This window comes from Sitodiplosis mosellana, unplaced genomic scaffold, assembly GCF_009176505.1.
Source record: "Sitodiplosis mosellana isolate CC-2019 unplaced genomic scaffold, AAFC_SMos_1.0 Smas_scaffold_6165, whole genome shotgun sequence".
NCBI classification, from domain to species: Eukaryota; Metazoa; Arthropoda; class Insecta; order Diptera; family Cecidomyiidae; genus Sitodiplosis; species Sitodiplosis mosellana.
The window spans coordinates 3,986,232-3,999,618 of record NW_022601406.1 but is presented as its reverse complement, the minus strand read 5'-3'; the positions used below and the strand labels follow the sequence as shown (position 1 = coordinate 3,999,618).

Below are 13,387 nucleotides of genomic sequence, written 5' to 3'. Positions count from 1 at the left end.
CGGGTTTTGTCTATTCTCAGTTGAATTCGATTTGCGGTAGCATTTCGTTCGAAATTTGTTTTCTGTTAAGTTTTATTCTTAAATTCCTTTAAAAACAAATAGAAGCTCTACTATAATTTTCCGATAGTTCTTAATTGATTTATCGAAATCGGCTATCAATCCTGTCCCTCTCCAGAAAAATGCAAACATTTTGAATAAAGACAACAAAAAAACAATTTAAGTTTTCGTAAAAAGCACGTTTTTATTCAATTTTTTTTCTTGGATAATCTCTTTTCAACTAGAAAGCCTTTGCTTGGACTTTTATACTTGAAAAGAGGCAGATTAGGCGAAAATTCACTGTTGTGATTGAGATTCGCAATGGGAAAAAAGTACGAATTTGAAGATGTGTAAAGCGGCGATTAGGTAAAGGACCGTAATAAAAACCTAGAACCGAGTATCGAGTATATTGGAATAGTTTTGATGATAGAGCGGCATTAAAGGTGAATACAAACGACGTTCGTTCGTTCGTTCTTTCTCTTTCGCATAGCACCGAAGCCAAGGGAAAAATATATCGCGCGAGAGATACCCGTAATCGTTTGAATATGATCAGAAAAATGTGAATACAGCAAAGTCGGTGTTCTTTTTTTTGCTTTCTGTCTATCGCCTTAGACGCATTTCGTATACAAGCCAAAGATATTGCTTCTTATTATTTTGCGATTTTTTTTTCTGACGTCGCTGTTTTTTGCTCGTTCATTTCTTATGGTGATTTTTCAATTTCTCTGCATTGTGACCGCTTGAGTTTGAACGCGCGAGCGCGAGACCGCGTGCGCTCACTTCGTATAGTCCACTTCTAATTTCCAATCCAATTCCTTCGGTGTGTGTTTGTGGTGGTGTTTTTTTCGATTCCTTCGTCTTTTTCATAGCCGATAATCTTGTGACGTGCTCGATCGTACACTATGCGTACGCAAACTGGTTCTGATCAGATGCCGATATGGTAATAAATAATAGGTGGCATATATGTATTGTATGCGCAATGCACTTGAGTGTGCCGGGCCTTATTTCGTTCAGATTGTCGTCGTGGTCGTCGTCGTTGGACGTGCTGCCAATTTTGCAAAGAGTGGTTTAGAGAGAATCGATCGGCTGGATCGCGCGCGAGAGCGGCAAAAACGTTAGCATGAAAAGACAACGACATCGACAACGACAGCAAATAAACAAGAAATTAAACAAAACAAAACAACCATAAAATATGTAAAAGGGAAAAGCGAATTGATTCGATAAAAATGCAATGGCGAGCCATCTCACTCGTCGAAGCACGGCAAGAGATGGGTTGCTCTGTGCGCACACAACGCAAAAATGTAGAAAATCTGCGGCAGCAAAATGCACACAGAGTGAGTCAAGATGATTGCTTTCGGTGTGTATCCAGTAGTTGGTAATGATCAAACATTTTGCTCTCCTGTAATAATACAATGTAAAGCTGGAGCGATATGCGGACCGTTCGCGCGCGCGCACACGCGCACGCTCACCTCGTTCACTCTTTCTCTCGCGATTTCTGGTTGTCATCGTATATTTTTGTTGGAAAACCGTGTGTTGCTCTCCCTCTCCCTCTTTCTCCCTCTCTCTCCATCTCGCTCTCTCTCCTCTCCCTTTTTCATTCACTCACTTGTGCATCGTTGAGCGCATGTATCGATCTTTTTCATTTTGTCGTTTCGCTTTGCACACGCTACGATTTTATTTATTTATGCACTTTAATTTGATTACATTGCCACAGTATTTGAATTGTCCCTTATCTGCCCGTGTATATTGTTGTTCACCGTGATTTCTTTGCACCGTACGTTGTGTGTACGCTTTGGCCGCGCTCGATCAGCCGTGGCACGGTTCTCGATTACACCGAATGAAATATTCAAGTGCAAGCTATGTCTTTTATACCATGCCGGCATAACATAAATATATTTGAATGACATCACAAATACATCGGCTACGTGTCTCTAATTCGCCGAACACTTAATAGATCGTGTGTGCGTATTTAATATGGCATCGATTCCATGGATTGTTTCTGGTGTTTGCTTTTTTTTCTCTTCCTTGCACCTTTTTTTAAAAACCATGTGAACGGGAGAGAGAGAGAGAGAGAGAATCGCAACAACAACACTCGATTCCAATAGCCATTTGTGATGATTTATAACGACAAGCTGTCGCTACTTGCACCACGGAAGCACACTTTTATCGAGAAATCTGCCACTTCCCATTTACAAAAACATCTAATTATTTTTGCAATGCAATGCATTTTTCTCGCTCCACGTATGCAACATTCAACGCCGTTTTTACTTATTAGCACTTCATGATGTTGATTGCCTACAAATATTGAATATATATTTAAATATTGAAAATACGATGAGACGATTATTCCTTCACACAGATTTTTGATACAATTTTTTTTTTAAAGCCACCGAAGCGACGCTGAAGTCAAATCGTTTTTTCGATTTTATTACTATGAATCATCGACATATGAACGAAAGCTTCCGATCGGGAGATACTCAAGGTATATTGGAGTATGAAACTCCATGACGATTATAGATTCTTTAATTCTATTTTTGAACCTAAAAGTTTTTTTTTCAGATTTTTTCGATTTTGCTGGATTTTCCCTAGTCGCTACTATGTGAATTATTTGTTTAAATTCTACTTTATCCGAATTTATTCTACTAATTGATGAATAAATAATCTTTTTTACCACATTTAACTACTTAAAAATATAAAAAGAGATGCCTCCTTCGGTCTATTTTGGTCTATTTTGATAAATTTTTCATCATTGTGACTAAGTTTATTATCATTAAATGACTAAATTTCAATAAAAACGTGTAAAAATGGGTTTGAAATGAAAATCTCCCATCGAATTGACTATAATCCGTGATTTCTCGTTCGATTTTATTGAATTTAAGTCGCATTTGCACTCGCAACGACAAAGCAACGGCGTAAAACGACGCAATTTCCCAATTTTATCACCTTTATAACAATAATGACAATGGTTAAATGGGCCGTAAAAGTCATGACTATTTGAAAAATGTCTTGCCACCGCCGTCGATGCCAATGAAATAGACAAAGCGGCGCATTTGCAACTGAATTTCCGGTGTTGTTTGCTGCTGCTGCGATTTTGCTTTGACTTCAACACAAAGAAGCGAACGAAAAAAAAGAGAAATACTTGCATACAGAAGAATGGTCATTGAGCGCAGCAGAAATTCGAAGAGATTGTGTGTTGTTCAAAAGGCCCGCGTACGCTCGCTCGTTCGCGATCATTTAACGAATCGAACAAATTATGCAAATCCGAAAACATAATATATTTGATTTGTGAGGCAAGTGTCAAAATATTTTCAATTTGTTTCAATGGGCCTTTTGAATAAAACGAACAGAAAAAAAATACGTATAAAAAAGCAATGAAAAATCGGGTAGAAAACGGCAGCAGCCGGGCTGTGTGATTGCAATTGTTGTATTGTTGAAAAAGCATGTAAAAAGCGTTTCTCGTAAGTAACATAAAGAATGTTTTGGCAAATGTTTGGTGGTTGCGACAATGCATCAACAAAGGAAGGAGCAAAAAACCATTCCTTTGCACTTCATGATGTCTACGTTTGGTCAGTCGGTGGCGGCAACAGCGGAATATATGAGACACATTTTGACTTTGTCTATTTTTGTGAAAGAATATATTCGAATGTGCTCATCGGTGTGTGTGTGTGTGTGTGTCTGCATCATCATATCGATGTGGCTTTCGATAGGAGATGGACACAACAAACGGATAGGCATGCAACAAACTAGCTCTTAATCCAAAACCCAACCACGGGCTTTGCGAGATAATGCGAAATCAAATAAATATGCGACAAACAGCAAAGAGAGAAAAAAAACGAGGGGGAAAACGTGGTGAAGGAGAGAGAGAGAGAGAGAGAGGGAGTGATGAGAAGGAAAAAACGATGGAAAGCGCGCGCGGTCTCATCTAAATAAATTTAAATCTGTGCAGGGAGATCGCACTACCAGCACATATTCCGAATGCACGGCAAAAACACATAGCATCACATCTTTATGTGGTCGATCGGTCGTCGTTGTCGTCATCATCGTCGTTGTTGTTGCTACTGCGGCGGCGGTTCGTATGTAAAAGGGCATGTTTTTGTTGTTTTTTTTTTCTTGCTTCAGCTTGGATTTTTTTCCTCTATAGTATTGTTGTTGCTAGGAATATTGTGATATGGATTTCGTTCGACATAAAACACATAAACTGACTGCACTTTGAATATGCACACTGCTCTGTTCGGCTTTGCTCAAGCACTCTCTTTCTCCACTCTATTGAATGGAAGATGTCACATGAGCGCGCACGCGTGTATTGCTTTGCCAATACACCATCGCGCACAGCATACACACACACACACACCGAGCCAATAATCCAATGTTTATCCCAATTTCATCGAAACTCGCTCTCGTCGATCGGTCGTCGTCGTCGTCGCTGTCGTCGTCGCTGTCGTCGTAATACGCAGAAGAAGAGGAAAAGAAGAAGCTGCTGGTTGCTGCTTAGCCATTCATCGTATATCATCATGCAAAAAAGGCCATATATGATGCCACAACAGAAAATGTATCACCGGCCAATATTCCAAAACCATATCATTTATTATTCGGTCGGATATGGCAAGCGCGAGAGAGAAGAGTCTCTGTGTGTTGTGTGCCGGTCTCAGCCAAAGGACTTATGCGACAATTTTCAAAGGCAATATCCAATTCAACGGGAACAAATGTGTATGCGCGCACGCGCACGCGCTGTTGCGCTCGTTTCGTCTTTCGTGAGGCTCGCGCGATCCACTTTGAATTGGCTTCTGCTTGTTGCCGTTTTGTTTTGTTTCTGCACTTCGCCTCTGATCGGTTTGTGTTCTGTTCTGTTCTGTTCTGCTGCTGGTCTTCTGTTTATACTCTTTCTTCTGGTGTTCGCTGTGCCTGTTCCGCATGTGTATTTGGATACAATTTTGTGACAGATTTTATGTACGGCCCGAGAATGTTTACGTGTGCATAGACTTTTTCGTTTGTATTTTAATATACACAAAACTAAAAAGAATCGGACCGCATACACAAAATACGGCAAAAAAAAATAAAGCAAAATGCATAAATAAAAAGTAAAGCAACACAAACATAAAAAAAAACGACGAGGTAACGCAACACAAATCGACAGAGAGAAGAAAAAAGAATTACTAGCGACAGCTCTTTTGGGCTCGCTGCGTATTCTTTTTTTATATTTTATAATTAAGGATTTTTCTTTTTGACTTCTGGGAATTGAGCATTTTTCTACCCGTCGATGCCGCGCGAGCCGACCAAACTGCTTATTTATTTGTATTCCAATAAAAAAAATTTCTTTCGTTTGTTCGTTCGTTCGTTCGCTCGTTTCGCATTGCCGCTCTCATACTCCTGTTCCTTGTTGTGATGATAGCATACACACACACAAAAAAAAACGACTGAACCATACTTCTTCTGGTGTTTTCTGGCTTTTCGCACATTATCAAGTTCTTTGCATTTCCGCGGTGACGGTGACAACAACTCGATTTCGGAATTTATGCATTCAATTTTTTACGTTATACTCATATCTTCGACGAGTTTTGCATCTGATCAGACAGTGTTCGAACACTTCAGACATTGTTGGTTTTGATCACTTGGAACATTTGGTTATTGGCATCAAATTGGTTCTACCAGTTTGCTGTCTGGTTTCATTTTCTACTTTGATTGCATTTTAATTCAGTAAAATTCTATTCTTCATTGAAGTCACTCTCATTTACTCTTTGCCTTGAAAATTAAAAGCTAACCTTACGCTTTCGACAAAATTTTTCGCTTTCGCGTCAAGTTTAAAATATTCTTTTATTAAATTGAAATTCATGTTTCATCTCTTAATAATTTTCAATCGAATCAGTGATTAAAAATACCTTTGTAGTTCACGACGTGAACTAATTTTCAATAAAATTCGAGGAAAACATTCAAAGCTTCATAAAATGTTGATGTTCTTTCCCAAATGTGTGCTCTTGTTCAAATGAATCATTCAAATGCAAAGAAAAAGTTTTGTTTGAACAGTTGAACGTGCTCTTGTTTAAATAGGAAGAATTAGTACCAAAACAAGTAAAAAATCAAATAAAAGACTCATTTCCAGCTTAAAACGTTTGAACGATCAATTCGATTTGGTTCACAAAGTTCCGAATTCTCACGAAAAATTCTCTTTAAAAAAAAATTCCTGCATTTTCGGTACGTTTCAGTCCAATTTCGTCAATTGCGGAAATCAAAAGTGACCAAGCCACCTGGGCCATGTTCAAATTTTGTTCATTTGCGGTGTAAACAAACTAGGTACAAGCAATTAAATTTCGATAAAATTGTTCAACGATTTTAGGAATCATGATCCTTTTGGCGGCCAAAGCCAAATTCATCGAAGCCCCAAAAAACCGTGCGGAAAACGAAAAAGAAAGAGAGAAGGAGTTGAACAAGGTTATCGGCTTGTTTCATCGGCACGCAAATTTATCGTTTTATCAACCGAAAGAAATCAATAATAATTAGCTGAATGTGTTTTTCGTCGTTTTTTTTTCTCTTTCGTTCGGGAACGTCTTCTTAACCGCCAATTTGGTTCACAGCCAAAGAGGAGGGAAAGAAAATGCCATACAAACAAAAAATATGCATATGCAAAGGGACAGAGATATTCGTATTGCGATTCGCTCGATGATTGGGTCATTGAGCCTGAATGGCAGACGATGTCGACGATCGAATCGACGATCCCATCACATTTCCACATTTCATGCGGGTTTCTTTTGTGATGGACAAAAAGACAAAAACACCAATTTGGACATACAAAGTGGCGACACGTAAATGATTTGTTCGATGGAAAATGGACGGACAAAACGCCACTGAAACACAAAGAAATTTCAATCGCATGGAGATTATGTTGTCATATTAATTAAGCATGGAAATTTGGGTAAAAAGCAGGAAAACATACAACAAATCGCCACAAATTCAGCCGTTTTAATGTCAGAAGATTAAAAAATCTTGGTCAAGTCTAAGTAAAATAAAAAACTTTTTAAGTTAAAAAAAAACAGTTTTTTGTTTTTTTTCTCCTTTGGTTTATTAAATTTCCATAATGTTTCATTCACAGGATTTGATCAATGGACAAATTCTTCCGAATCGTTTTCTCTGTATGAATCAATTTACGACTTTCTTTTTACTCACTCTACACTAAAAAAAAGAGAGAGATTAAGAGTCCATTATGGATCATCCATACAAAAATCTCTACCTCATTTCTCCGACAACAAAAAAATCACCTTAAATCTGGTCAATTGTCCAAAAAAAAACCTCCATAAACTTCCTTCAAGACCTGCATGCCACACTGAAGAAACAACAAAAATAAATAAAACAACGGAGTAATTGAAACATTGAAATCGATCTTCGTCGTCATCATTACATTCGTGTATAAATACCATGTTTGTAAAATGTCTATCAATTGGTGGATACCAAGAGAGAGAGAGAGAGAGAGAGAGAGAGAGAGAGAGAGAGAGAGAGAGACATACCTGTACACAGACGTACCAGCCGTGCGTCAAATGAATTTATTGAGATGGAGTCGACTGATAAAGTCTGAAATTGATGAGAGATGAAAGGTATATCATGTTTGTATCGATCACTGCAAGGGAGAGGGAGAGTCGTTGGGTCGTCGCAGAACAATTGCATTCACAAAGTGAATATTTGTTGTGTTTTGGGAGACGCGGAAAAGCAAACAGACAGTCGAACATGGAGTAAAGCAAGAAGAAAGAGAAAAAAAACTGCAGCCAAAACATACGAAGAAACAAATGATGCTGATGCAAATGCAGACGTAATTTGTGTGGAGTAACACGTTTCTTTTCTCGTCTCTTTTCCGAAACAGAAAAAAAAAACGTGTCCGAATGTGAACGTGCGCGCGCACACGGCTCAGAAGAGTACCGTCAGTTTTGCTATCAGTCAATCGTGTGGAGGCGGATTACTTGTTTTTCGCTGTTATTTTCTTGGATATGTTCTTGAGATTATGCTCAATGGTTTTTTCTTTCCTCTTCGGCGCTGTTGTTGTAATGTGACTCTTTTTTTTCTCTCTCCTTTCCATATGATGTTGTTGTGAGTGTATGTTTTTTTTTCTTCGTTATATTATTTTGATTGGGTGGTTCGTTGCTAATGTTCGTATTATTTTGATAAATGTTAATTGGACACGCCTTATTTTCTTATAAAGATGCATTCATAAAATATAATTATGCTTTTTATTATTACTAATAATAATATTAACGGAACGATGCCGAAATGAACGACGACGCGAGCGAGAGAAAGCGATACAGAGAGTGAGCAGAAGAAAGAAAAAAAAAGCAGAAGAACCGAAAAAGAAGAAGGCATCAAGTGAACGACGGCGACGAAACCACGAAAAATTGTATTTATTCTTAAAGCGAAGTGCATATTCTCTTTCTTTTTTTTTTACCTACAGCGCAAACAATCTACACCAAGAATCACAAATGTACAGATGAAAAAGAAGAAAAAACGAAAAGAAAGAGATTGCAAAGTTGCTGCATCGAATTTGCACAGTGCCGCGCATTTCATTGGAATCGTTTCGTTGGCCGAATGTGTTTGCATTACACGCCCGTGCTATACTTTTTTTCCTGCCAGATATGTACACACATCTCTCTTTCTATATTTCAATCGCATATATGAACCGAGACGAGGCATCTCGATGCCGATGGTTTTTCTTTTATCGCTGATTTTTTATTATTTGTTTTTATTAAGTTGCCCGTATGCAAAGGCTCCGGCTCAAAATCATGATTTGTTTTTTTTTTCGTCTTTTAAATTCTGAATGTGTGTGTGTATTTGAACGTCGTTCAAATGGTGCCGTCTGGTTTTGATGTTGCTGTTGCTGCTGCTGCTACGGCTGCGTGTGTCTTCCTCGTATTTATTTCGCTCTCTCGCCCAAGTGATCTTTTTCATATCATTTTTTTGCATCTATCGGCGTTAATGTTAGATTTGATTTGTACAAACGTTCGCGAAACAAGCACAACCAAAGTCAATGCGACCGAATGCACATTTGCATTTATCGATCAACCGGGTTACATCTCTGTTTAATTTTGGCCCGCAAGGAATTCATGCGCACATAAATACTCAAAGCGCCCATCCAATTCTGAAATCACTTGCCGTTGCTCATTTCAATCAGTTTTCCAGTGTGAGCGGACCAGTAATGCATCGAAATTCTCTTCGATTACTTTCTTTTTGCCCAGAATTCTGAATCAGACTCGAGGCTGCACCAGAAATATCAAGAAACACTTGTGAAATCAATTTGGATGGAAAGGTTCACTGGAAAATTTCGTTGAGATTTTCTTAGAGATGTCCTGTTTGTGGTTAGCCTTAGATGAGAAGTCACAAAAGGGGCAAACAGATCAAGGGAAATTCAAATGAATACAACCGAAAAACTCATTTTTTTGTTGAGATTGTCCATTTTATTATTGTTCATGTTCTTTAAGATTTTTGTTGTTTGTCTCAACTTAAATATTACGAAAAAGAGAAGAAAAAATTACAGTAGATGCTGTGTGTCTGTGTGTTAAAAATGCCTAACTAAAATATAAGGATTTTGTGTGCCAATCGTCTCGATACAACGACAAATCTATTTATTTTGATGTTTTTTTTTTTGTAATTCTCTAACAACTAGCGTATAGAAATTGGATTAATTTGTGCGCGAATACGTGTGTACAATTGAGAGAAACAGAAAGAAAGAAACAAAAATTATGAAGAAAAAAGAAAACTCTAATGAGGAAAATATTACATAGTGGTCGGTCTCCATCTAAAATACCTAGGCGAAAGAAAATAAAAATTACATCTATTTCAACAATGAGGCAAACTCTAGATTGAGTCTAGTGACTCTATACTATACGTCAACGTTCAATTTAAGTACAAACTTTCTCTAACTTCAACTCGTTTAAGTACAGATTGTGTTTTTGTCGCTTTATTTATATAGACTGTGCCGTTTTTCTCTACTAATAATGCCAAAAACAAACAACTACAGCTTTTTGTCAGTTATTCACTAAGGGTTTCGAGCACTGAAACCGTCTTGTTTTTTAAACGTTAGCAAAAGGCTTCATAAACTTTAACATTGAAAAAGAACATAAATAATATCTCAATCAATTGATTTGTTAAACACTAAAATGGAAATCTAGATTAAAACGTACGTAATTATTTTTAACGGTTTTTGTTATGTATACGATTGTCTTTTGTAAATAAGATACAAGATTCAAGAATAACATTGTTTTTTTGCCTCATTTTTTGTTTTGTTTTGAATGCTCGGAAAATTTCATTTTCTCCAACACTCGACATAATATTGAATTTAATTCGAAGGAATACACACACGAAACGTCATTTTATTACTAAGATTATTGCTATGGAAATGTTTGAAATTTCGAGGAGTGTTTTATGTATGTGTGTGTCTTAGTCTATAATTTTTTTTTTATATTTTCAATGTGCTTCGGTCAAAATGCAGCATTTGAAGTTCAATAGTTGAACCAAAGGCCATTCGGAACACTCAAAGGCCATTTGCGCTGTTTTAAAACCTAGTTTGGATTGATGGAAGCCAATTGAACATGCAAAAAAAAGATTATCAACGCAATGTGGAAATTATCTTTTTACATAGCTAAATCGAACTATTTTACATCTTTTTTTCTTGTTAACATTTGTTTTTCATTGTTTTTTGTCAACTTCTTCGACATTTCATGATTTTCATTGCTTGTAAAATTGTTCAATTTTTTGAAGAAAAAAAAAAATTAAATAAAGTATGTATCCCATGTTTTCAATAAATGTTTTTCATTTGGGGAAACGACGAAATGGGTTTGATATGCGCTATGATTGTATCTTGAGTAAAATTGGTCGATTTGGTCATGATAACTGAATGTCAGGACTCATCGTTCATGAGTATTTCATATGTCCACTGTATTTAAAGAAAACAAAACCAAACAAAAAAAAAACAACCTTCTTTCGATCCAAAATTGAAACTGAAAAAATAGTGAACATCGTTCATCGAAAATGCCCTAATGTCACCCATCTCTTGTTGATGCTGTTTGTTCCCGTTCTTTAGTTGCTGTAGCATGTTTTCCGAACGCCGGCCAGAATGTTGCTGAATTCGTCTTCTTTCATGGACTCGTTTTGCACATAAATCTCGGTGCCGCCGAGCACGGTTTGTGGTGGTGGTTGTGCTTGTGACAGTGGAACAGTGGCGGCAACAGCGGTCGGTATACAATTGTTGGCTAAATTATGGGCTGCAATTAAAAATGTCAATAATAATCTTTTAAAATTTTCGGTTAATATTTTCTCACTGTTCACGGCCCAATCAAATTGTGAGTGTGAATAAATTTGGTAAATAATTTAGGTTACCTGTTGTGACTGTGGTGGTAGTTGTGGTGCCGGGTACACTTGAGTTTGGATGATAATACAAATGATAGTATTCCTGTGGCGCTATTGTGGCCGGATGATGTGGTGACGAGAGAACATGCGGTGGCAATGGATTCGATGCCAATTGATGATTATGATATAATGAATTTGGATGTGGATGCCCATGATATGCACTGTTCGAATCATATTCATTGAAATTATGATTTGTATCGGGGTATTTAAAGTATTTTTCAAATTCACGTGAATCCACCTCGTCGACCATGTGCTGTGGATGGATACCTTGTCCGGTGTTTGCATTTGATGTTGGCGACTGTGTCTGGTGATAGTTTATATAATCTTTGTACTGCACTGTAAATGGCGGAGATGCATAGGTGGGCATCGGTGCGGTTACCGTTACCGAATCATAATTCCCATAGCCATCGATGGACAAACCATTTTGTGATGTTTCCGCATTTATTATGACATTATTATTCTCTTTTGCCATTAAGGCACCTGAGCTACTGCTGTTCGAACCACTGTTGGTCGAATTCATGCGCGACGTATTGTTGTTGAACGCACTGTTGGTGCCATGATCCAAATGATGATTGGGCGTATAGCTTAAATTTGACATGGATGTCGCCGATACGGTTTGCGACGGTGCAGACGTACCCAAGTTTTGATGATCTTGTGATGTTGCCAACGGCGGAAAGTATGTTCCACGCACAACATTTCCCTGATCAAGTATTCCACGATTCGTACACGTGACATACATCCCCTTGCCCGCCGCAATTGTTGTCGACGATGACAGTGATGCCGATAGCGTTGATGTGGCCGCCGAATTTCGCTTTTCATTACTACTGTTCGGCGTTAGACTGCCCACCGACGACATTCCGGAATTGTCGTAAATTCTGGAATGAAATGTGATTTTGGGGAGGAAGAGAGAAAAGATTGGACAAATGAATATTTTTGATACTTCAAATCGATAATTAAAATAGATTTTCAACTGAATCCAGTTATTTAATGATCCACGATGACAATTTTAAAAGCAAAATTATTTATAACAAAAATTCGAAGAAAAAACGAGCTTTATCCTTGAGAGTTATTCAATTCTTCATTCGATTACAGACTGATTTCAGACTGATTTCTCCCGACTGGGAAGTATTTTTTTTTGTCAAGCAAAAACACATCGAATGAAAAACGCAAAGAAAAAAATTGAATAGCAGATAAAATTCCGTGCAAGATTAATAAATCGGAATTAAAATGCGCACATTGTAAAAGGTGATTGACTTAAATGATATTTATTTTATTTGTTCTTTTTTTTTGCTTTTGCTTTCATAACGAACAAATCGATTTTCGAACAAATACAAAACACACTGATCACTTACCGATATGATCGTGAATTGTTTGATTGTGTTTTGTTGTCAGTGGTGCTGCTGCTATTGTTCAATTGGTTACTGTTTGCACTGCCGTAACTGTTATACTCTCGTTTGATGATGTGATGTTCAATGGAATCCATATCGAATGTGTTCATATTTCGATTGCTGTTGCCGCTGTTACCACTGCCACTGTACGCATATGAGTTTGGTGTTGATGCGCCCGATTTTTCCGATTTGATATGCCCATTGTAGTCCATAAAAGAGATTTTTTGCTTGTCATTCGATAAGCTATTACCGTAATTCTCTTTTTCCAATTCCAATGGACTCATTTCTGGTGTTGGTAGTGATGATGTGACGGCGGCTACATCATCTTGATGCTGCTTACCACCGCCGCCACCGCGTGACATATTACCCGTGTTACCATTGCCATTAACTGCATTCAATTTGCGATTACGTGAATTGGGTGCCACAACCTGTGACGGATCGGGACTGTGCGGATTTGGGCTGGATTCAGGCGTGTGCAACGCATTACTTGTGCCATAATACAGTTGCGAATTGTATGGACTCATTCGATCGACGCCACTCATGTGATCACCAAAATCGGGCGATGGATGATCAGAGAGATTCTGCAA

The 13,387-nt window shown here is 37.7% G+C and overlaps 1 protein-coding gene across 8 annotated transcripts in view; it reads right to left on the bottom strand.

Moving 5' to 3' along the window:
- Nucleotides 1–9,438: 9,438 nt before the first annotated feature.
- Nucleotides 9,439–13,387, bottom strand: part of LOC129574891 (putative transcription factor SOX-15) — a 59,590-nt gene continuing 55,641 nt past the window's right edge. For 5 of the 8 annotated variants that reach the window (XM_055457506.1, XM_055457507.1, XM_055457505.1 and 2 more), the window contains 3 exons: nt 12,765–13,381; nt 11,383–12,287; nt 9,439–11,267 (listed from right to left, as the gene is read on the bottom strand). In XM_055457506.1, the coding sequence (XP_055313481.1) occupies nt 11,083–11,267; nt 11,383–12,287; nt 12,765–13,381 (1,707 nt within the window). In that variant the 3' untranslated portion in view covers nt 9,439–11,082. Of the gene's footprint in view, nt 11,294–11,382; nt 12,288–12,764; nt 13,382–13,387 lie in introns of all 8 variants that reach the window. The other 3 variants (XM_055457512.1, XM_055457511.1, XM_055457510.1) reach the window with 1 other exon arrangement.